Raw genomic sequence first — 25033 nt, 5'->3', positions numbered from 1 at the left:
CGGGTAGAGAGGCGCCGGCGAGCGGGGGGTGGGGGGAGGGCAGGGGAGCAGCTCAGAGGGACCCCGGCCCCCCAAGGGATGTCCACAGACCGTAATTTCAATGGCCAAGGATTTCCAAAAGGCCTTTCCATCCAGCCTTGTCCCCTGGGCCAGCCTTAGCCTTGACAATTTCCCAACTTTGTGGGGAAGAAATGACTTTCCCCTACTTCCCACCCACCACGGTGTCTGCTTCTTCACTGAAGGTTCAAATTCAACAGGTAAGAAATTACGGTCCTCGTGGAAGTCCCCCAACCCACCTGTGTACCCCCAGGGGCCTCTCCCTTCCTCTAACCACAACAGCCCAGAAGAAACCCTGACTGCAGCTTCGCAAGTGTGAAAAAGACAGAGAACCTCCCTTGTGGCCCACCCCCACCCCTCAGCCCCCCTTTTGACACGCTGCCCTCCTTGGGCTGGGAAGACCTTGAGACCCCTCCCAGTACTGGACCCCCAGCTGGTGGGAATGGGGTGGGGGTGGGCTGGTGCTCCGTGCTCCAAAACAGCTCTGGGCCTCGAAAACGCCAAACCAGAAGGAACTTAGGAAGCCATAGGAGCCCAAGGAGAAATCTGCTCCCCAAAAGGAAAACAAGGTGTCCCTGCCATCCCTCCTCCCTTGAACCGGAAGCACAAAAGGTAGGGGAGGAGGAAGAGGAAAGAGCTGGCTCCCCCAGAGCCCAGCTGGGAGCTGGGGTGGGGGGTCCCTCCCCCCACCCACCCTGGATGCTTACACACTTCTCCTGAAGGAGGCAAAAGAAGTATGAGAGGAGGCCAGGCCCCCAGCAAGGGCCAAGGACAAGGAAGGAGGTGCAGAGAGAGGCAGAGAGAGACTGAGAGAGAGAGAGACACAGAGAGAAAGAGAGAGAGAGAGAGAGAGAGAGAGTCCTGCCCGCGCTCAGAGAGGAGCTTCCGCGGGTGTCTGGAAGGTGCTGGAAGGTGGCCGCACCAGGGCTGGCCCCACCAGGAGGACAACGGGGGGGAGGTCATCGACTGGACCAGTGGGGATGGGAGGGGAGGGTGGGGTCACATTAAGTATGGGCACAGGTAGAACAAAGTGTGAGTTAGGGGTTAGCATTGGTAACAGTGCTTTTACCTTTCTGCTCCACTTCTACTTTAAGCATCGGAAGAGAGAGAGAAAACAAATTGAAAAAAAATGTGCAAGAAAAAAAGAGAAAAAAAAAAAGAGATTAAATTGCTTTTGTTTCTTTTCTGGCAACACGCCCCCTTTTCCTTTCCTTCCTCACTCCTGCTTCCCAACCCCATCCGCAGCAGTTCAGCCCCCGCCCCCAAGTCCCTTCCTCTGGGAGTAGGGGGGGCAAGGGAGTGCTGGGGAGACGTCACAGAAGAAGGGACACACACAGGAGGACAGAGACAGAGAGACACAGGTGGTGGAGGGCAGGGCAGGCAGGCAGACAGACAAGAGCCCTCAGACTGGAGGGGAGCCCCTCTGTGTAGAGAGGGAAGCAAAAGGGCAGGGGGAGCCCCAGCTGGGAGGCAGGCTCTGGTTAGGAGAGCATCAGGGAGGCAGTGGGACAGAGAAGCCACCCTGGTCCCCTCCCACCTGCCCAGGCCCTCCTGCTATCTCAAGGTCCAGGGGTGAGAGGTTCAGTGTCAAGAGGGCAAACTGAACTCCTCATCCTTGGGCTGGCCACGTCCAAGTCCAGCTGAGCTCCCCAGGCCCTCCCCACCCACAGAGCCAAAACACGGGAGGCGGCAGAGTCAGACATGGGAAGCACGCAGGCACTGCACCCCGGCTTCAGAGCCAGCCAGGACGGAGAGACGGAGGCCGAGAGGTAAGGAGGACACAGACGGGGCCAGACAGCACGCGGCGGGCACAGACACCCCCGCTCACAGGCAGCCCCCCTGGGCCCAGGAGCCGGGAGCTCTGCGCCTGCCCGCACCTGGGGGAGGAAGGGGCACGTTAGGCTGTGCTCAGCTGCAAGGCAAATCCAACGTTAGTCGGGCTTGTCCAGGAGGTCCCGGACACCCACTGTCCCTTCCCCACAGTAGCCGCTACCACCTGCCCCTGACCCACCCTCACCAGCACTGGGGTCACCCTCAGGGTAGGGGGCCCAGTCTCAGCAGCCCAGGGTGAGATGGCTGCTGACTGCTTCCACAAAGCCCTACCTCCCTGTCTGGGTGGCCCGACTCTGAACACCTGAGTCGCAGCCGGGAGTTCACAGGCATACAGCTGGCACCCAGTACCTCAACCAGGCCTGGCACAGAGGATGTGCTATGCCAACATTTAGGGGATTAACTGGCATCTTGCCTCCCTGTCCTCTGGCCTCCCTTGCACTGCACCTTCTTCCAGCCCACCTCCAGCAGTGCACACACAAGCTTCCGTGTGTGAACCCGTGTGCGTCTCCTGGCTCCCTGAGGGCGCAGGCAGCTCTCTCCCATCAGACGGAAGCTGTGCCTTTTTTAAACTGTCCTGCCCTCTAGCCCAGGCTCTCCTAGACAGTGCCCCCACTCAGGGCTCAGCCCCAGATCTCTATAAGCTCTTCTTCCTCCTGGCCCTCTAGCTCCGTCCTGTCTCTGAGTAACATGCCTGGTGGCTACTTGGGTCAGACTCCACCTGGACTAGGATCTTTCCCGGCCTTTATCACATCTGCCTTGGAAGGAACCAGGTTACAGCCTGCTACCAGTTTTAGTTTGCTTACTAATAGCAATGATAATAATTACGGTAAGTAAGCACAATAAAATCAAGAACTGTCAAGCACATACTAAGTGCCAGGAACTGGATGGATGCTGCCTTGTCTACAGAAGGGAAACTGAGGCTCAGGGAGAGTAAGGCCACATGGCCACGCACACTTGGCCAGCAAAATCAGCACCATTACCTGCATACTGATTGCCTGGTGCACACACTGGGTGCTTCACCCATTTCTCTGCTCTTTCCATACCCGGGAAGACCTGACTCTCTCAGGAGAGACACACTCAGCCAGCTCATCTCAGAAGGTTACAAAGCGCGTGTGTCCTGAACCAGGCACTGCAGGGCTGGGCGCTGGAATGGGAGGGCGTGAGCCTAGAGCTCTGTCCCTCAGAAAGTCTACCTTCAGTGTTTGGGACTTCGTGTCCAGCCTTGGGTCAAGTGCCCACCACACGAGAGCTCCTAGATTTTGCCCTCCTAGTCCCAAGATACAAATTCACCTGCTCAAGGTTTCAGTGTCAGCAGGTCTGACACTGAAAACAAGCCAAGGCCAGGCCTGCCTGGCTTCCCCCTGTGCTACACTGGCAGTGGCCCGTGCCCCCTTCCCTTCTGTGCCAGCCATGGGGTAGGCTGTGTCCCCAGTGCTGTAGGGAGGCTTCAAGGAGAAGAGCATCCCCCTCGGCTGGTGGCTGGAGGCCTCAGTTGCTGAAAGGAAAGGGCAAGGAGTGAAAGAAGAAAGTTACAGAAGCACAGAAGATCGTGCCTCTCACAGCGTAGTCACCTGCAAGGAGAAATCAAAGGTTGGGGGAAGGCTGGGGTGGGAGGGAAGAGGAGAGAGTCACCGGGCTTCCTGCTCCCCCTGCACCCTCCCCCCATGCTGAGACAACCTGGTTGCCCTCTTCCTCGCCCCTGCCCCACAAAGTCCTACCCCCAGGTTGGCTATGTGAAGCTGGGAGAGGAAAGGGTGATGGGGAGGGAGGAGGGAAGAGAGAAGGCGGGGAAGAAAGGGGATGTTCAGGACGGGGTGCTGAGGAGGAGAGGCCCTGTCTTTGTCTGCTCCCCTTGGCCAGGTACAAGTCAGTGAGGCTTCTGGCTCCCCACATCAACTCTCTCAGGCTTCCTGGAGACCACTCAAATTCAATACAGCAGCACTTCCTCTGCAGACAGGAAGTACAAGGTAACGGACAAACCAACCAGGAGATAGGAATCAGCTGAAGATGCCCCTAGCCCTTCAGACAGGATCTGCCACCAGGCCTCGGAGGTGGTCTGCCTTGCTATGACTGGCAAGAGTCTGCTGGCTGGGGAGAGACCAGCTCCGGAACTAGGAGATGTCCAACAGAAAAGAGCATTACAGAGAGATGTGGTGACGAGGGGCCGTGCGGACAGAGAGAGGCAGCTGAGACAGGGAGAGGGAAGAGCAGCAGGTGCTAGGGGATCAGAAAGGAGGGTGGGTGAGAAGAGGGAAGCAGTTAAAGGTAGATGTCGGTGTGCAAAGCCGGGCACACGCGTGTGAATGACGGAGGGGCGCGCGAACCTGGGTGTGACGGGGATACAGTCTGTGAAGAGGAGGCACTGGGCATGGGCGAGTGTCTGGGAGAAGAGTGAGAGGGAGCAGGCCTGACTGTCCCCTAAGTGCCTAGTGCAGGGGGGCAGGTCAAGGTGTCTCCTCCTCACTCACTCGCTCAGGGGGAAGGACCCGAATCGCACAAAGAAGAAGATGACTCACTGTAGGGAACACAGTCGTACTGCACCTCCAAGTACTTGTACGTCCCCGGACAGGGGTCAGGAAAGGCATCGGAGCCCGCGACCACCACACACTGGGTGCGGTTGTTACACCTGTGGAGGAGAGAAGGGAGCTGAGAAACGAAGTCTGCGTGTGGGGGCCACGCCCCTTCTCTCCCAGCCCGAAGGGGAGCGAACACAACCGAGACACCACCAAGTCCATTTTGAGCCATGATTGCAGGCTCACAGCTTTGCATGAGACCTGTGTCTGCTTTCAGAAGTAAACTGCCAGACCTCTGGGGGTATTCAAACTGCCAATCTTTCAACTGGTAGGTAGTTCTTAACTATTTGTTCCATCTAAAAACTCCACCCGGGGAATGTTCATGTCACCCCTAAACTAGGAAGGAGTGGTGTGGGGCTGGAGACTGCAAAATGACCATTGTTTTCTGCCTCCTGCCTGCTTTCTCCTTCCTACCAGAGAAGGCTCTTCGCCTGTCAGATCCATCGTAGTGGCATCAGATACAGGGCTGGGCTGTCCTCCAGCAAGCCTTTCTTCACACCTGGCTGTCACCAGTACTGTCCTCAGTTTTAAATTAACTGCAAAGCCCTTTGTTGTCCTTAAGTGCTGTTCTGTTGACTGTGACTCATATGGGAACTTTAAGGACCAGTCCACCTCTCAAGAATCTAGCTGTTATATAGGGAGATATATATACGGAGTGGTAAGAAGCTGTACTACAATTCTGAAGGCATGTGGTTCAAATCCCCCAGCTGCTCTCTATGAGATAGAAGGGCAATCTCCTCCTCTGTGATTAACTAAAAACCCACTGGAGAGTCAGCTATGGGGTCAGATTCCAACTCGATGGTACATAACAATAACCAAAAGGGAGCTCGAGTAGCTAACAGGTAAGAAATTGTGCTGTCAACACACAGGGACACAGTTCAAACCTAGCAGCTGTCCCTCAGGAGAAAGATGGGCACTTTCCTCCCATGCAATTTCCTGCCTTTGAAAACCCACTAGAGTGGGTCAGCTATGGGTTGGTTCCTACTCCAGGGTTCACAACAGTCAGTAAAACAAAACAGACATCTGTCCTCACAGTCAGGTCTGCATGCTAGGAGCATGCCTAGATCACACAGGACTGCATCCCGGCCGCGGGCAGGCAGGAAGTGGTGGACTCAGCCAGGAAACAGGGACAGGCCACATGGGCCCACACCCGTCTTTCAGTTCTGCCCTTGAACACTGAGTGTTCAACAAAGAGGGGAAAAATGGACAGTGTCAGGCTGTCCACCCATATTCGTCCATCCTACCTTTCACCTTAAAAACGGAACAGTCATCCTACAACCCAGCACCTCCACCCCTAGGTCTATCTCCAGGAGACGTGGAAGCAAGGACTCAGCAGACACTTGTGCCCTAGTGTTCACTGCACCCTTATTCACACAGTCAAAGAGGTGAAGACACCCTCAGGCCATCCATAGATGATGGGTATACAGAGCATGGTCCAGTCATGCAGTGGGCATCTTCTGGCCACAAAAAGTACTGAAATAAAGTACAGAAGTTCTGGTATGGGCTCTTAACAGCACGAAATATCACGCTCAAAGACAGGGGACACAGGCCCTCATAGATCAAGCCCATTTCCACGGAATGCCCAGGGCACACGGAGGCTGCGGCTCTCCGGTGGCTGGGGTTTAGGAGGGGAGGAGATTGACGGCTTAATGGTAGAGGGCTTCTCTTTGGGGTGATGAGAATGTTCTGAAACTAAAAAGGAGGAATCGTCTGTTTGGAAATGGTGAGTTTTGTTTTTGTGACCTTCATGTCAACAGAAACACACCAAAGCCTGCCCTCCCAGAGACTACGCCCCAGCCTACCTGCAGCTGCAAGAGCGGGCGACTGGGAGGTGGTGAGAAGGTGTGACTGTGCCTTTAAGGGGGGAGTGTGGGGAGGTGCTGCCCACCTTGCTGCAATGTACCTGTTTCAGCCATACTGCTGAGCTCAGCGTGTCTGTCATTTTACTCTGAACTTATTTCAGCCACTGTCTGTCTACTTTGAGGTGTCTCTGTCACCTTCCAACTCCCTCCCAACGGGAAGATATTGGATGAGGTCTGTGACCTATGCCTGCTCTCAGCCAATCAGGGTGTGTGAACCCTGCGCAGGGGCAACTCGTATGCAAGGAGCCACGTTGGGGGGCTCCGGAGAGGCAGGAGGAGGGGTGGAGGGCCATGGCAGAGGCTGGGCTGGAGCTGGTGCAGGGAGGAGTGGTGGTGGGAGGGCTGCATGTGCACGCGTTCTAGCGTGCAGGAGGAAGGTGCCCAGAAGTCGGCTTCACCCAGCCTGGCCCACCTGTCCGAGCCTCCTGCCCACAACTCTCCTGTCCAAAGCTCTCCCAAGGCGTCTGGTAACCCTAGACGTTCTGGAACCGTCCGCGAGCATTCAAGGAGCCACGTGGTGTTCTGGCCGGGGTTCTGGACTGAACCTGGCTCCTGAGCACTTGGCCCAAGTTCCACGTGTGTATGCTGTGCCCTATGTTCTGGGCACTGTGCACAGGACAGTGATGGGCACAGCTCCTCACCTCCAAGGGGCGGACGGCAGAAACTACACACACTATGAGGCTGAGCAGGAGAGGAGAATGTGAACAGAAAGGAACTGAAGCACAAGAGGAATGCCCAGGTGGAGGCAGGGGGCACGTTTCGAGGTGCATGTGGAGGCCTGAGGAAGGTGAGGGAGGAACACGTACATGTCAAGAAATAGCTTTCCAGGGAGGAGAACAGCCACTGGGGAGGCCGCGGCTTAGGACACTCCATGTGCACAGGCAGCCAGGGGTGGCAGAAGCCAGGGAGCGAGAGGGACAAGGAAAGGAAGGGGACAGGGAAGAGCATGCAGGTGCAGGGCCCTCTGTGGTGGGGAGGACTTGGCATTTTGCTGTGGGTGAGGGGAGAGCCATGGAGGGTCTGAGCAGAGGGACCCGACCTGCTCAGGTGTTCACAGGTGCACCTGGTCGGACGGGGGGCAGAGAGAGCGGCTGGGACCGGGGAAGAGGGTGCAGAAGCAGAGGTCACATTCCGGGTGCAGGGGAGAGCCGACGGGTCAGGTTCCACGGGGTGGCGTGTGAGGTGTGAAGGCTTTGCCCACGCAGTGCCTCACTCTGGCAGGCCCCCTCCCCACACGTGCACACTCTCATAAGCAGACTCATTCTCTCTCTCTCTCTCTCACACACACACACACGCACGCACGCACATACCCCTTTGTCGGGTGCAGGGTCATCTCCTTAGGACTGGCCTGACCGCTCATGTCTGAGTCCCCTTCCCACTGCTGCCCCCTCTACCTTCACAGTTACCACGACCTGGAGGACACTGGCTGATGTGGAGGGGAGGCCAGGCTGGCACTGAGGGCCCAGCATTTGGCTGGACTCAGGACTGCATGTTAAATGAAGACAGGACAGGTCGTGGGGCCTCGAGAACGTCATTCTCCGAGCGGGGAAGGGCAGGCGGGCAGCTCACCTCTGCGACATGATCTTGAAGGCGTCAGGCAGGTAGCACTGCACATTCTCCATCTGGAAGGGGTCAGCGTCGCAGATCTTGTCGTCCGTCCGTCCGTAGTTGGCGTTCTCCACCATGATGACGTCGCTGCCCGGGCACCGCAGCTCAATGGGGTAACCCTCGCATGCCAGCTCCCGCCGCATCAGCCCAAACGGGAGGCCGGCCCGGCTCAGGCCTGTGGAGGGGGGCACTGTCTCAGAGGACTGGGAGCGGAGACCATGCCAGGAGAACTCCACTGTGCCAGGAACCTCAGTTTGTTCAGCTGTGGAATGGGCTCCACACCCACCCACCTGTGCCGTCAAGAATTTTGCCTCTGGGAGCTCTGGTGGCCTAGTGGCAAGAAGCTGCACTGCAATCCCAGAAGTACATGGTTCGAATCCCCCAGATGCTCTGCCGGGAAAGGAGGGACAATCTCCTCCAGTACCAGTCAGATCTGATTTGACGGTACACAGACACACACACACACACACAAAGAATTTTGCCTCTTTCTCCTCTAGCTCAGCTCAGTAGACCTCAGTTTGTTCAGCAGTAAAGTGGGCCTTTCCCAGGCCTATCTGTGCACTGCAGGACTTAACCTGACCCAGAACCAGGCTGGGCCTTGGCCTTGGATTGCAGGAGAAGATCACTAAGTCCCTGAATCATGATACCTAATAGGAATGTCTTCCTCCCCCCCCCCCCCCGTGGGCCCGGGGCCACACCACTGATCTAACGATGTGATCAAGGTTATCAGCTGGACCTCTGAGGAGGCTGGAGGTCAGCCCATGACTGGTCAGCCAGGTCCCTATGAGCCCTGGGTGCTCTCACTGACACCAGGGACAGAGGCCATCTGGAGGCTTCAGCTCTGGGGCACTCCAGGATCCTGCCAGGTGCCTGCTCCCCAGCTGGCTTGAATCTGCCCATCCTTATCCTGAGAGACACCTTCAATGAGGCCGCTCAACTCTGAGTCCTTCCAGTCTGGCCATGGGGACCCCTAAGCTGGGAGTTGGGGGGAAAACAGCTGGGAGCTGGTGTTAGAAATAAGGGTGGCCTGTTCCCTAACTTCCCAGCAGAGCGGATGACACAATTTGCAGGAGAAACCACAGACATCAGCCAGCGGACAGAGGAGTCCTCAAGGCCAGGGCTCCACAGTGTGGCCGAACTGCACTGACCTGACCGGGGCCTGGTTCAAATGCAAGCTCTGTGGCCCTACCTTCAACCTGCTGAGACATGACCTCACAGGCGACGGCAGGAACCTTCCCTGCCTCAAGTTCAGGCAACTCTTCCAACCTCTCCAGGCCTCAAATTTTTAGTCTGTAAAATGGGGTCCCATGAAGAGTCTACCCATGAGAGGATTCTAACACGAGCTGCTGGATGTTACCATCTGGGAAACCCTCCAGGATCACGGTGGGGATGGAGTGCCCAGGGCAGGCCCACTGCCTGGTGGGGTATCTACATGCCCTCGGGACACAGACTAGTCCCGAGGCAGGAGGAACGCAGTGCCAGCTGCTGTAGGTGCTGCTGTCTTAATGTCACTCGGGCAGCCAGCCTGGCCGACGGGGGCCTACGCCTGACCCACTGCCAAGGTGAGCCCTCAGCCCCATCCTGCAGGGCGCAGGCGGAGCGGCCCAGAGACGCCACCTAGGCGACTGGCTGTCCCACGCAGTTGCAGGATGTGACCACTCGTGACACTGGATCGACAAGGGTGTGAGGCAGAGAAGAGACAGAACCAAGTGGACCCCCTCCCAGAGACTTGGTCCTCCAGTGCCGGCTGGGGTGCCCAGAGCTGGGAGCTGGGACGTGGGGTTTCTTGGGGTGAGTCGAGTCCCAGTCGGGAAAAGTTTGACATGTGCTCCTCTCAACACCATCTGCTTCCCTAGCTAATTTTAGCCCTTCCCAGCTGGGAGGGAGGGCCGGGGGCGGAGGGCTGGCTCAGACGGGCCTGGGGGTGGAAGCAGCCCCTCCTTGCCCAGCTGGCGTGGCAGGGCAGGACCCGAGTGGGCAGAGAACACGGAGTGCTCACCTAAGGTGAAGCAGGGCTGATGGCTAGGGACTCTGCCAAACGCTGCTCCCTTCACCTTCAGGCCTGGGCTGGGGGTGCCGGGGAGCTGGGCTATGGGTGATACCCTCCACAAAGGGACGGGCGGGCATGGCCAGGGCAAGGGGCACAGCTAGGAGGCCCCGTCCCGACCTGTCTCGCACTTGCACCCGCAAGCTGCCATCAGAAGCATAATTGAATAATCGGGGCGGGTGGGCGGCGGCTGGGGCGCTAATTGTGGCCTGTTCAGGATCCCGGGGCCGGCACAGGGCCGAGCTGGGTAATTAGTTGTTTTTAAATAAACGTCAGCGGGCATGCTTTAATTAAGCCTTCTTCCCAGCGAGAGTCTTGGAGATGTAATCACAGAGTGAGCGACACGAGGCGGAAGCGTGTCGGCTCACCAGGGCAGCCTGTCCACATCCCAGGGGGCCGAGGCCGCATCCTCAGCTCTGGGACCCCTGGTGAGACAACCCCTGGCACCCTGGCTTGGGTGGCCTGTTGGGAAGTGGGGATAATTTAAGGGCTCTTCTGAGATGGCAGGGTGCACTGTGGCCCCCAAGTCACCTACAGGCGGCGCCTGTGGCCCTGGACAGGCTGGGCAGGCTCCCGGCAGCAGTGCCCGCCGCTGTCCCAGCCCCACCGGAGGGTTTGAGACACAGCCCCTCCCCAGTGCCAGGAGCACCTACCTTGAGTGGCCGAGGTGACCAAGACTGCGGTGACGCAGAGGCTCCAGAGCACGGCGGCCAGGCGGGCCATGGCGACAGCGGCCAGGGGTGCGCGCGGAGCTCTCAGTGGGCTGCTCAGGGGGCCTTGCCCCGCATCACCAGGCGGGCACCAAGGCCTGGCCCACCAGCCTGGGGAAGGAAGAGGAGCGTGAGATACCATACCACCATGACCAGGTGGGCCAGCAGCACCCCCAGCCAGGATCAGGGTGCCACCCTCTACCCTCTAGAGTGGCTGGGGCTTCTGCTCCCAGCACCTCCCTCGGGCCAGCTGCTGGACAGAGGCTGCCATTTCTGCTTGAGGTGGACTCCTCCAGGGCCTCCCCTGCCCACCTTCCAAGGATGGACCCACTGCCTTTGCACTTCTGACCTCCACCTCCCCCCGCGGGACCCTCCTGGGGACACTGGTGTCCAGGAGGCAGCTCACAAGGATGTCACAGCTGCTGCCCTCAGACCGCTCACCAGAAGCCCCCTCCTCCACCCCCAGTCTTGACCCTGACTACTGGCCACCCCACTTGGCATCCTCACCAGCCAGGAGGAGGACGGGTCTGGTCGTGTGGGTGGGGACCCAAGTGTCCTGCTGGCCACCGCCAGCCCTGGCAGGAATCCAGCTGCCCGCCCCTAGCCCCTGCTTCCTGTCTCTCTTGCTCTGGCAACTAATTAGAATCCAGCTGGCTGGCGCCACCGACGGGGACCAGGGACGCCTGAGTCCCCTCTTTCCCCTCCTGGGGACCCTCGGGGTAAAGCTGGAGACAGGCAGGCGGGGGAGGCGGGGGGTGCTGCCCCTAAGGAGCCGGGTAGCTGGCAATCCCTCCCGCCCCTTCCCTCACTCTCTTCCTGGCAGAGCTAAGCAGCTCCCCAGCCACTCTGGCTTGGGGAGTCACAGACCTCAGCTCCCACCCCGAGTCCCCTGCTCAGGGCTGCTCCTCTCACCTCTCGCCCACTCCATCCTCCCCCCCCCACAAAGTCACAGCCCTGGAACTCTGCTCTGGGCTCCTTGCCTTATCTACACCCCAATTTTCCAACTATGTTCCTTGCTCAGGGGTGACAGAACCACAGGGAACTTGCTAGAAACTCACATTTTAAGGGGAGGCTGAGCACCCCAGGTTTAAATGGACCCCAAAGTGTAAACCACTATTCTGTCCTCTCCCCCAGTAATCCCATAATCCCAGCCTGTCCCACGGACTCGGCACCTCCTGAGAGCGAAGACTCTGCAGAACTCTTCTACCTCGGCTAGAATTTCTCCAGAGCTCAATCCCCTGCCATCGAGCTGACTCTGATGCAGGGTGACCCATGTGTGTCAGAGAAAACTGCCCCCCATTGTGTTTTCAGGGGATGTATTCTCAAAAGTACATCACCAGGCCTTTCTTCCCAGGAGTCTCTGTTTGGTTAGAAGTCAAGTGTGCTGGCTGTCACGTCACTCAGGGACTCCCAGCTTTCAAACTCTCCTCCAAAGGCCTGGCCACAGTCTTTGAGGCTTCCCCCACCCCATTCTGCTCCACCACTCCTGACTGCCACATTCCTCAGCCACACCAGACCCTGCCACAGGACCCTTGCACATGCCATTCCCCCTAAATGAAATTTTTTAGAAGCCTTTATTGAGATATAATACGCATTTATACAATGCAGCTGTTTAAAGTATTATTATTATTCAATCGTCTGCAGTACATTCACGATGCAGGGAAGCATCACGAGAAGTAACTCTGAATCGTTTGTCCCCCTCAACAGGAGACCATGCCATTGGCTGTGTCCCACCTTGCATCACCCCTAGTCCCGGGCAGTGCTGATCTGTTACTTTCTCTCTGTGGAGGAGAGCGGTTCCATCAGTGACTCAGCTAGGCGCACGTCTTTGACGCTCACCCATGTAGGGGCAGGTACCACCAGTTCCTCACTCCTTTTTAGAGCTGGACAACATTCCGGTGTATGGCTGGGTGGTGCAGATAGTTAACACACGTACTGTCCCGTTAGTACCCTGAGGCACACGGAGAAAAGGCCTGGTGATCTGCTTCCAAAGGAGGCAGCCACTGAAAATCCCACGAAGCAGAAATCTGCTCTGACACACGTGGGGTCGCCATGAATCGGGGTCAATGTCATGGTGACTGGCTTGGCTTTTTTTTACCAAATGGGCAGCGTTTCATCCCTCTATCTGTCCAGCTTTTGAGGGACTTTAGGCGTCACTTTCTCAAGTTTTAACTTTCCCACTCGTGTATGCTGTGTCCCCACCACGAGGGAATCACGGAGCTGTTCTGACCAAGTCCTGGCACACAACACGTTTGTCAAATGCCTCTCAGACCCCCAAGCCCAGAACACACCTCAATGCCGCACGCCTTCCCCCACATCAGACCCACCTGCGAGTCCTATGGGCTTGGCTTCTCAAGCAGTCCATACACCTGCCTGTCTCTGCCTGAGGACTACCACCATCCCCTGTGGCTGACGGGGGTCCAGGTCCCCCCTACTCCTGGGCTCCTGGCCCCCACCCTCCACTCAAGTTCTCACTGGCGTAAAGTTAGGATCAACTCGCAGCAGGCCCTCCACAGGCTTTCTGAGGCTGTAAAACACACCGTAGGAGACTGCAACTGCCCTCCCAAGGAGCGGTTAGTGGACTCAAACTGCCAGAGTTCAAGTTAGCCATGTACCTCTCTAAGGACCAGGTCAGCAGACCCAGGGCTAGGCAGTCACCTCACAGTGCAAATCTGAGCAGACCCTCCCCGGCGGCTCTCAGCTCTCTGCCCCTCAGCAGGGCGGCTGCCGGCCTGGACTCTGTCAAGCTTGCCGAAGCCCTCTTCCTCCCTCCACCTAGGCTGTTCCTTCTGCACAGACCCCAACTCCAAGAGAGGAGCAGTCTCATTGCTCAGCAATCACCTCCAAAGTCAGTCACTCTGGCCACAGAAACTCCCCTGACGCAGTAACACAGCGTCTGCTTCTCCTTTCCGCCTCTGAACCGCACCCAGTCACCTTTTCACACCGCATGTCTGTGGCAGCCCTTCTGATGGACAGTAGGCTCCTTGAGGGCAGGGTCAGACACAACCCTCCAGAAAACAGCACCTGCCGTGTAGCCCTCCTGCTCCCCTGTCGGCCCAAAGCTGTCTCCTCTCACAGCCCTGACCCTTGAGAGGGCCCCCAGCTGATGGACACTCCCCCCAGAGGCTTGCTTTTCAGCTATAAAAAGGCACTCAAACAGGACGGCTGGACCGGACCCACAGGTGACCCCCTGGCAGGTGTTCAGAGACAGTAAACCACATGGAAAGAGACTGCCCGTCTTTCTCCAAAGGAGCAGCTAGTGGATTCAAACTGCGTACCTCTGAGTTAGCAGCGCAATTCCTTTCCACTATGTAACAGAGCTCCCTATCAAATGGCCTCGTGGCTGGTTCATGCCAGAGAGGGTGCCAGGTGTCAGCATCGGAGGACAGCTGGCCAGGACCGTGCCATCTATATACCACATGACCTTGAGCTGGTCCCTTCAGCCCCCCAAGCCACAGTCCCCCAGCTTCAGCCAGTCTGCAAGGTTCTGGCCATGGCTGTCCCCAGCACAGCAGGTGTCCTCCATGGGTGGCGCCTCTGCCCACCCACATCCCCTCCCTCAACCAGCCTCCTCTACACCGACGCGGACCACGTCACTCTGCAGCCCTGCCTCTCTCCTGACCTGACCGTCTACACAGCTTTGTCATCTTCAGCCCAAATGGACCATGCACCCCCATCTCAGCCAGCACCATCACCTCCTGAACCCTCAGCCAAATTCCAGATCTGAATTTTTGCCACCTCTTGGCCTCACTGCCATATGTGGGAGGAGCGGAAGGCCTGAGGCAGAGACCACCCAGCACCTCTATCTCCGGTCCATGGCCTGTGAGGCCCTCAGCCTCAGGGTCCCCAGCACGCTGCCATAGGGTGTGTGCGCCCATGGCAGGCAGACCCAGGCCTTCTCCAGGAACACAGCCCCCAACTGACCAGTTCAGGCCCATGATCACTCGTTCTCAGTGTCACAGGATACAGTATGGATTCTATGCTAGGTGTATGAACCCGTGCAAATGACACCATTGACACAGGTTGTTCCACATGCAGGAATAACGGCTGATGAGAAGAATTCACCTATGTTCAACGTGAGAAGCAGGGGCTGGCACATGAGTGCAAACTGTCCGTTCCTATCATCACGTCCTCACGGGAACCCCACCATCTCCATCCTCACCACAGCCTTTTGTCCCCACCTCCAGCATCTCCATTCCCACTGCCCCACTGAGTTTAAGCCTTCAGGAAATTAAAAGGCGCATTGCCACAGGAAAGTCTGCTGTTAGGGATCTCTCTGAAGTACTGAAGAGCAATGGTGTCTCTCTGGAGACTAAGGTGCATATGATACAGGCCATGGTCTTTGTTATTACTTGTTATGCATCAGAGAGTTGGACAATGACCAAGGAGGATAGAAGGAGAATTGATGCCTTTGAGCTGTGGTCCTGGAGAAGAGTATTGAGGGTACCAAGGACTGCTAGGAAAACAAACAGATTCATCCTGGAAATGGTTCTGAGGCTCCGTCTAACATACTTTGGACATGTTGTAAGGAAGGACAAGTCCTTGGAGAGGGACATCATGCTTGGGAGGGTGGGGGGACAGCGCAGGAGGGGAAGGCCCTCTATGAGGTGGATTGATTCAGTGACTGGGGTGATCAGGATGGGTGTGTCACAGTCAGTGCAATTGGCACAGGACAGAGTTTAGGGCTGTTGTACATAGGGTCGCTACGAGTCGCAAACGACTCAACGGCACATAACAACAACATCCCAGTGTCCATCACTCCATCCTCATCCGCCCTGTCCCTCCGCACTCCCACCATTCCAGTCTCCACCACTCCATCCTCACATCCCTGTCCTCACTGTCCATCCCCATATCCCTCTCCTCACTGTTCATCCTCACATCCCTGTCCTCACTGTCCATCCCCACTGTCCCTCCTCCCTCCCCATCCTATTCCCACTATCCCAGTTTTTACCTCCTCACCCCCACCACCCGTGCCCTCACTGTCCTACCACCCCTGTTCTGGTCTCCCAGCACACACTGTGTATCTTCTCATTTGCTCACTCCTTCTTTCTCTTTCGACCTCAAGAGGAGGAAGCTCTCGAGCTTAGGGTGGATGCCCTGACCTTGGGGAGGGTGCCCCAACCTTGGTTTCTGGCTCCTAGGCACACAAGAACAACACCTGGAGCACAGTGAGGGGCTGAGGATATCGCAGGAACATTGGCCTGGTGAGGGTGGGCACGTCTGTCTCCAGGCCCAGGGAGAGCTCCTGTGGGCTGACCACCACTCCCTGAGCATCCACCCCTCAGCCCCAGACAGCCCAAGAACTGCCTGCACACCTGGTGCCACTGAGGCCGAGACAAGACCAGTTGCAGGAAGGTGGACTCCACAAGACTCTGAGGCCGAGGGTGCCATGGCAGATGGCAGGGTGAGAGACAGATAGGGCTGCACAGCTCCAGTGTGCACGTACAGGCCACCACTGTGGGAGGCAGGGTGAATGGCTGAGACACCCAGAAGCGCCCTGTCCCCAGTGCAGCTGCAGTCAGCAGCGACACATACAGGCCCAGCCCAAGCACTCTGCCCAGGTGCCTGTCTGATCCCCACAAGAACTCTGAGATGTCGGCCCCTGGTCAGGTTTCCTGGAGAGGAGATGATGGCCCAGGGCCCTCAACAGGCATGGGGACCCTGAACCCAGGCAGCCTGGCCTCTGGCTGGGCTCAGTGAGGCTAGGGACCTGGGGCCCTTGAGTCCCGGTACCGCCTGCATGTCTGCCCCAACCCGTGCCTCGATGGTCCCGGAGGACCCTTCTGATAGTTGTAGGTCATGGGATCAGCTGTCTCACCCTGGTGGGGTGCAACCCAGGCCTGCCCAACCTCATGTCCAGAGGATGCCCATCTGGGTTTGCATCCAGGCCCATCAGCCTCTGTCAAGGTAGGGGGCAGGAGAGTGGGCGGAGCCTGGGGGCCAGGGCCCAGGCTGTCCTCGGGTGCCCTGGGATCGGTGGGGAGGGTGACAGGAGGAGAACTGGCTGCCAGAGGAGTGGGGGCGCCTCTAGTCTGCCCTAGAGTGCCGTTGCCATAGCAACCCTCTGTGCTGGAGTGGGTGGGCGTCTGAATGCCTAGGGGTACTGAGGGGGGGCTCTGGGCTCCCACAGCCTCACCCCCTCCCAAAGACAACTAGCCTTACCTGCCTGTCCTCCAACCCCACCCTGGCCACACCTCCTGTCTCCTGTCTGGTTCTTCCATTGTAGGTTGGATTATGTCCCCCTCAAAGTTACGTTGAAGTCCTCAAACCCCTGACCTAGGTTCCCGGCTCCACCTCTCCTCCCACCTGAGACCTTTGTTTGGAAATCAAGTGTTTGGAGATGTCAGTTAAGATGGCATGAGGGTCACACCAGAAGAGGGTGAATTCGAATTCTGAGTGGTGTCCAGGGGAGACTGCTATGTGGTGCTGCAACTGCAAGTCAAGGACCGCCTGAGGCTACCAGGGATGGGAGAGGCAGGAGGAGCTTCCCTAAACTCCAGCCCTGAACTTGGACTTCCAGCCTTCAGACCTGGGTTCTACCCTCCAACACACTCCTCATAAGTTACCCACTTTGCAGTCTCACAAAACTCATCCACTGCTCCTGGGTCCATGAATCCTCTCTCTCTCAACACATTGCCTTACAGCTCTGCTGCTGTACTACCTCCTCCGGGAAGCCCTCGGGCATCCTGCACACCTGTGCCTTGTAGTGTACACAGATGCAAAGCAGCAGCCCTGGGGCAGGGGCGAGGATCCTTACAGTGGGGTTGGCTGGGCTCTGAGTCTGCAGTCTCAGTCCAGACTTGACCTCTCTAAGCTGTTTCCTGTCCCTCAGCAGAACTGACGGGCCAACTTCACAGTCAGGACCAGCTCACAGAGCGCCCTGCACATTCTCCTCAGGGACAGGGACTGTGGGGAGCCCCTTGACGCCCCTCATCTCAGCAGCTGTGGCCCAGTCCTTTCTGGAGCTCAGAAACCACAGCATTCCTGGGCTCTCTCCTCTCACCCCCATATGGGAGTCACCAGCACGCCCTGGGGCTCCACTTGCAGGCTCTGCCTGTGCTCGCACACCGCCCACCAGACCAGCTCCCGCCCCTGTCTCCCCCTGTGTCCTCCCCTCAGAGGCTGGCAGGGGCACCTCCCTCGGAGTGCATATCTCCTCTACCCAGAACCCCTCAGGGCTCCCGTCTAAGGAATAAAAGCCAAGATCTTCCCAGCAGCCCACCAGGTCCTACATAGTCTGTCCCCTCCCTCTTCCATTCAGTCCCTGAGCAGGACAGAGCACATAAGAAGCACCTGATGGTGGGTGTTGGCCAGCAGAGGGGCCAGCACAACACTCCCCTCCATGGCTGCACCAGTCTTCTCTCTCCCCCATCTGCCCACCACCCCCTGCCTCATCCAATCTCTGCTGCAGCCAAAGTGATCTTTCCAAAGTGAAATCCTGATCACGCTGCTCTCTGCCTACAACCTCCCATGGTTCCCTATTGCCCATATCAGCCGCCTTAGCCTGTGCCTTATCAGCTCCACCATCACTGCCCTTGAGCGCCCAGGGTGTGGCCCTCTCTTCCTCCAAAAGGACCCTGCTGGGATCTCTGTCCCCATGTCCAAGGGGACAGTCTTCCCTTTTTCTTGGTCTCTGTACAGAGTGGTGTTGCCAGCTCACAGACTGCTCCTCTCTGCTGGTTCGAATCCACCAGCAGTTCCAAGGGACAAAGCCAGGCAATCTCGGCCTGCGCACGCTACAGTCATGCTCATCTGCTGGAGGGTCCGCTACGAGCGGGTTCTGACTCAAAGGCAATTAGTGAGCAAGTGAATTGCACCTGAAACCACCTGTTGTGCAGCTTTCTCCCAGCAGTCGGGGAGTCCAGGGGGAGAGCAGCCTTGGATATGCAGCAAGCACTTTGATTTGAATCATCAAAAATGAATATGAAGACATATAATATGAAATGGACTCAAAAGAACCCAGCCGCTCAGGAGATGGGTCCTAGATCCCAAGTGCTACAAAGACAATATGCCTGGGAGGGGAGAGGGTGGAGGTGAGAGGTCACAGGGCACCCCGCTGAGCAGGTGTATCCAGGCTGAGCTCTCTCTCAAAGGTGAGTCAGTCAGGGTCCTGAGGAAGAGTAGCCAGGCAGAGGAGAGCATGTGCAAAGGCCCTGGGGCAAGAGTGCCTGGGTGCTCAGGCCTTGAGGAGCTTGAGTTTCTGGCACGAGGGAGGGAGCGGGACAAGGGGCAGGGAGATGAGAGCAGGGAGTTTAGGACTTGCTGTTCCAGAGAGGATCTGAACTACCCTGAGCAATGTGGGATATGCCTTGACTCAGGTGTTCACCGGAGCCTGGAGGTGGGGGCGCGCCTATGGGAGGATGTCTCTACCCTCACCTCTCTCCAGCTGTCAAAGCCAGAACTCCAGCATTTTCCCTGCCTCACCGCTCTTCACTACCCTCTTATCCAATCGGTCAACAAACCTTGCCACCTCCAACTCGAAATCTCTCCACTTACAGGGTTCCCTGCTCTCACCCTCTGGGCCTCACTTCTGCCCTCTGGGGCCTTCTCTCACACAGCAGCCAGGGGGAGCTCGTGTTCCACCATATGTCACCGAGTCACCACCAGCACCGCCCCGGTTCATGGTGACTGCACGTGTCAGAGTAGAGCTAGGTTTTCAATGCCTGGGTATTTGGATGGAGTCCTCCAGGCCTTTCCTCTGAGATGCCCTGGGGTGGACACAGGCCTTTAATCTCCCACAGCAAGAAAAATGCAAACAGCATCCCGAGTCTCCAGAGCGGCACCTCTGCTCCTGTCTGCACCCCAGAGTGGAGAGGGGTGTGTTCCTGGGCCTCTACCTTCTTTCTGACCTCCTCCTCCTCCAGGAAGCCTGGCTGACTTGCAGGCTGACAAAGGAGGCTACTTCCTCCTCAAGGCTGACACTGGTGTGACGGCCAGTGCCCTGGCAGAGGCAGCCGTGGTATGCGGGGACTGTGATGAGTGGAGTGGCGGGGCAGAGACAAGGGGGTGTCTAGAAGGGCAGCCACAGCCAATGTGCTGTCTGTGACTGAGGGCTTCAGTTTGTGTACTGGACGTTCCCCCAACAGCCCCTCAGAAACCTCTTTCTCTTCAGGGGACATGGGGAGAAAAATGCCCAGGATGGCTATGGGGTCAGAAGTAATGGCTGGTTTTTCCTGCATCCTTGTTTGAGCATGACTACAGACAGACACAGTTCTGGGTGTGGAGACAGAGCTCAAAAGGAGCCAGAATAAGCTGCCCTCACAGAGGTGGGAGCAGATGGGTACAAAGAAGCCATCCACTCAGGGGAGCTCTGGTGGCCTAGTGGCAAGAAGCTGCACTGCAATCCCAGAGGCGCATGGTTCGAATCCACCAGATGCTCTGCCAGGAAAGGAAGGACAATCTCCTCCTGTACCAGTCAGATCTGATTTGACGGTACATGCACACAAAATAATAATAATAATAATAATAATAATAATAATAATAATAATAATAATAATAGAAAAAAAAGAAGCCGTCCACTCGACAGTTCTATGGGAAACAGTTCAATTGGCTAGAGAAATGGGTGTACGCGGGAGGGAGGGGCACCCACCTGAAATGATGGGCTTTCAGAGATGCCCGTGGAAGTGAGGGCTGAACTCACAGGTGTCCAGAGAAGAAAAGGAAGGCTGGTCAGGGAGTGCAGCTGTGCACAGACCCCTGGGCCACAAGAACCCTGTAAGGAGAGGTGAGGCCATGGCCTGCAAGGGGAGACTAAGGGGGAATGGGAGGCACTGAGGACCTGAGGTAACAGAACTCAGCTTGCAGGGCCCGCCACGCAAACAAGGGAGCAAACACTCATGGAAGGGACTGTCCCTGTGCCCACGGTGAACACCTGACGCCCAACGCTCACCGCTAGGGGCCAAGGTGAGAGGGATGCTCTGAAGCAGGGCCTGTCACACGGCCCCGTCTCTACCTGCATTTGTCCATCAAGTCCTTGTTTTCTATTTTAAAGATGAAAGATCGGAGAGGAGTCAAAGAAGAGGAAGAACGTGCAACAAGGCTGGATCACGGTCACGGAGCGCAGGACACTTGCCATTGGACCCTGAGTGAAGTCCATCGACCAGTGGTTCTCAGCAGCAGCCAGCTATCCCATCTGGGGACCCTGGGCAACGTCTGGAGACAGTTTTGGCTGTCACAACTTGGGGGCACTACTTCCATCTGGTGGTTCAAGGCCAAAGATGCCACTCCTCCCCTTACAGAACTCAGGCCTGCCCTCTACAGCAGAGAATGACCAACACCGACAGCGATGCGGTGGAGACACCCTGTTCTGAGTAGCCGGGGGCCCCAACCCTACCTGTCCACCTGGGCCTCTGGGCAGGGCGCTCTCGGCCTGCTATTTGTAGCACGCAGGGTATTTTTAGCACCTGGGGAAAGGGCACCAGACATTTTTAGCCTCTGCTCAAGATGTGTATGTCCCCTAAATTTTGGAGTTGTGGGGTGAGGGCTTCTCTTTGGCCAGTTCCCCAAAGCCAGGGCAGATGTGAAGAGGGAGGGCCAGGAGCTCTGAGCTCCGGCAAGCAGTAAGGGCAGCAGCTCCCACAAGGACAGTGACCCCCAGGCTCTCCACACACCCAAGGAGGGTGTAGTGAAGGCACCTGCCCACACAGACACTGCTCACAGCCAAGTGTAGAGTGGGTCACACCCAACTGTCCAGGTGGCACACAGGGGCAGGGCCAGAGGCCTGGCCCAGCTGCGGAGGGCAGTAGATGGAAGGGGCCCTCTTTCACCCAGGTAAGTTTTCTTGAACACCTGGGATCCGAAAGCCGCCAAGCCGAGCCAGCAGGATCCCCCGCGCCTGCCGGGTCCTGGTGGGAGACAGACGACACACCAGCAGGCACAATCTGTGCAGGGCGGAGGCGCTGTTGGGAGAGGCCTGGCGCTGTTAAGAGGGGTAGGGGGCTGTGATTTAAACTGGGGGGGGGGGAGACAGGGCAGGGGCTACTAGGGTGCTGACAGCGGAAGGGGGTGAGCGAGAACACACAACAGCCCAGGCACATACGGCCACTCCCTCAGGAAGTGAAAAGGCCAGGGTGTAGGGAGACCCTGTGGATACAGGGGAGGTGGGCACATGCACGTTTGGTCAGGAAGCCCATCTAAGCACCCAGGGGTAAAGAGACAGCTGACAGAAGACTGGGTGCAGATGGACAGTGAGACCTCCTCTACACCTGCCACCCTGGCAGCCCTCCGGACACCCCACTCTGCTCTTCCCCCAGGAGGTCAGCTGGTCCTGGAGGAACTTCCCAAGCCCAGGGAACCCCACCGGTGGAGTCCCTCCCCTGCCTCCCCCCACAGAAGTGTCTGGGGCCTGGAAGGCGCTTCAGGGAGAAAGGCCCCCAAACTAGAGCCTTCCATGTCCTTGGTTATACATTTAGCTGGGGAGTCAGTCAGCATGGGACCTGGGTGCCCCAACTCTCCTGACCCTGACTGGGGACCTCTCCCAGCATCTACAGTCCCTTCCTCTGAGCCTCCTGCAACACTGCCCCCACAACGCTCAGGCTAGGGATGTAGCCCACACTGTGCTCTCCCACTCCCTGGGCAAGAGGGGACTACCCACTTGCCCCAGACACAGGTCCACCCTCAGAGAAGCTACCTTTCAGGTCCAGGCAGCTGGATGCAAAGAGAGTTCCACGGCCCTCCCCCAGGTTCCCACAGGGTCCTTCTCAGCCCCCCAGGAGGGAGATGGGTTCCCCAGAGCAGGCTGGGAATAGAAGCCGGCCGCAGTCTCCCGCCTTCCTCCTTCTCCCCACGGGGCCCACAGCCCAGGTGCGATGGTCCCCACCCTTGCAGGCAGTCTCCATACTCAAGGCTAGGCATCAGCACCTGGAGAGGATGGGGTGCAAGAGCCCCCCATATCTCCAAGTGGAGACGGGAACAAGCTACCTTTGGGAAAGGAGGATGGCTAAGAAGGCTGGAGCCTTAAGTGGGGGGTAGGCAGAGAACCAGGGCGGGGGGAGAAGATGGTGAGGCAGCAGGAGGGCAAGCGCCCGCATGGGAGGGCACTGTATGTGACCGTGTGACAGCCTCCAGCAAGAGACCAGATGAGTTCCCTTCTCCTCTTTCCCGATGATTTTTCATCTCTGTAATTAATGGGCAAGTCAGTTCTGAACGGCATGGCAGGCAAATTGCTAGTTGGGAAAATCACGGATAATTTTCTCGATATGATAATGAAGGTTGTATTCTTTCTCTTATTCTCCCTGTTTTCATCCTACTTTTAAGTAATAAATTCAGCATTAATAGGAGAGGAGTAGGGAGAAAGGCGAAGTCACCTGTTCTGGAGGCGGGGCCAGACCCTGGCCCAAGTGGGGTGAGAGAAGATTATACGTAATTGGGTGCCTCAGCGAGGCCCCCCTGACATCCCAAGGACCAATTCCTGTGCCAGGTCCGGGAAAGCCAGTGGAGAGGCCGGGGAGACTCCTGGCTGTGGGCTGGAGGGAGGGGACTGAAATCTTGGGTTGGGAGGAAGCAGGAGTTAATAGTTTACGCTCCATCTTTTGGATGCCAGAAAAGGGAGCTGAGACCACCGGCTTCTCCCCAATAGCATTGGGGTCAACAGACCCAGAGCAAATGTCCACCGTCAAGAAACCCCGCACCTATGCCCATATGGTCCAGCCCCCTCTCTACAATGAATTCCGAAGTGGCTGAGGGAGCAGACTAAGGAGAAAGAAAAAGAGGAGGAGAGAAGGGGAGAGAGGGGGAGAGAGGCAGAGCGCGGCCAGCCATCTTGGCAGCCATCTTGAACCCCTCCCCCTGCTCCCCAGGCACACCACATGTTTGGATGTGGGCAGACAAGCCAGGCCGTGGGTCCTGCAGAAGCCAGGAAACAGGGGGCCCTGTCTCCAGACAGGGAAAGGGGGACAGCATCGCGGCCCACCGCACGGAGGGGGATCAGGGACCCAGCATCCGGGGATGGGGCAGCCAGCTGACCTAGACTGGAGTGTAGGGACAAGGATGTGCGTGGAGACTGGGGGAGGGAGGTGCTGTGGGCAGGCGGGGTGCTGTCTTCAGATGGATGCCAGGAGGTGCTGGAGCGAAGCCTACGGGGGCACACACAGCTCACCACCCCCTTTCAGGCTCGGTCACCCCTCCCAGGACTTTGGGTGGCAGGGTGATGAGCTACCAGTGCACACCTGGGGAGGGGGGAGGGTTCGGCGCTCGAATCCGGGTGGGTCAAATCTGACAGCCACCCATGTCTGAACCGGTCCCACCGAGGAGACGGCTGCAGGGCAGCACCTTCTCCTCCTCACAACAGCCGTCCCCGGCCCGACACCCAGACAGACCCCCGCCCCGCGCTGCCACCTCCCAGAGAAAAACAATCCCCAGCCCAGCCTCCGACAGAGCCAGCCCCCCGACACGGCTCCTCCAGGCTGGGGCCCGCGCGGCGCGCACACGCACCCTCTCCACACTCACACCCAGACACCTACACAAACAGGGCGCCAAGCACCCGCGCGCACACGCACCGGGGACACGCAGGCACCGCCGCACCGCTTCCCCACAAAGGCTGGCGCGCGCGCGGGCACACGCAGCCACGCGCGGGCACACTCGCCGTCCCCTCCCCCCGCGGGGCAGCCCGCGGCCGCCCATCAGCACCCCCCCCCCGCGCCCTCGGCACTTCATGGGTTCGCCCCTCCTGGGCCCCTCGCCAACAGCGGTGCGGAACAATGTGCCCCTATCCCCCTCCAGGCTCAGGTGCGGCGACGAGCGGCTCCAGTCCCCCTCCCCCTCCAAAGCCCGGACAGGCCGCGGCTCCCATCCCCCCCCCGCCCCGCACACCTGGCCCAGGTACAGCGTCCCCCTCGCCCGAGGCCCGCAGACGCTCACCTGTCCAGCGTCGCTCCGAGGTCGGCCCTGCGCGTTTCTCCTGCGGCTCCGAGAACCCGGGCCCCCCGCCCGGCACATCTCCCGGAGCCGAGGCGGGGGGTAAGCGGGTGGGGGGTGGCGGGCTGAGGGCGGCCTCCGTGTCCCCTCCAACCCCCGGCCCAGCACTGCGGCCACCGACCAAAAATGTACCAGAAAACACACACAAAAAGCGGATTACACAGATCCAATGGCGGCCCACTCGGCAGCAGCGGCTCCGGGCTGGGGGCGCGCGGGTCTGCGCCCCTCCCGGGGAAGGAGGCGGGGGAGACGGCGGGCGGGGGCGGTGTCAGAGCTCCAGGGGCTGGGGCGAGGCGGAGCCCCCCGAGGCGGCGCCGGCAGCGGGCCGCATCTCCCCCGCAGCTCGCCGCCCCGACGGAGGCGGCACGTGCGTGCCCAGGCGACTTCCCTGCCCCCTCCGACGGCGGCGACCGTGGGCTTAACGGGCCA

At 58.4% G+C, this 25033-nt stretch overlaps 1 protein-coding gene across 2 annotated transcripts in view; it reads right to left on the bottom strand.

The window, feature by feature from the left end:
- The window catches only part of LPHN1 (latrophilin 1), a 39472-nt gene extending 14746 nt beyond the window's left edge, over positions 1 to 24726 (bottom strand). Inside the window, exons 1-5 of one of the 2 annotated variants that reach the window (XM_006900770.1) lie at positions 24548 to 24726; positions 10634 to 10801; positions 7895 to 8108; positions 4407 to 4516; positions 1127 to 1141 (exon numbers count right to left, since the gene is read on the bottom strand). In XM_006900770.1, coding sequence (XP_006900832.1) covers positions 1127 to 1141; positions 4407 to 4516; positions 7895 to 8108; positions 10634 to 10703 — 409 coding nt within the window. In that variant the 5' untranslated portion in view covers positions 10704 to 10801; positions 24548 to 24726. The remainder of the gene's footprint in view (positions 1 to 1126; positions 1142 to 4406; positions 4517 to 7894; positions 8109 to 10633; positions 10802 to 24547) is intronic. The other variant, XM_006900771.1, reaches the window with a different exon arrangement.
- Positions 24727 to 25033: the final 307 nt, after the last annotated feature.

The sequence above is a fragment of the Elephantulus edwardii genome, unplaced genomic scaffold (assembly GCF_000299155.1).
Source record: "Elephantulus edwardii isolate Elephantulus edwardi_28Jun2011 unplaced genomic scaffold, EleEdw1.0 scaffold00296, whole genome shotgun sequence".
In the NCBI taxonomy this organism is placed as follows: domain Eukaryota; kingdom Metazoa; phylum Chordata; class Mammalia; order Macroscelidea; family Macroscelididae; genus Elephantulus; species Elephantulus edwardii.
The sequence above is the reverse complement of the archived record's forward strand: the minus strand, read 5'-3'. Positions and strand labels throughout refer to the sequence as shown.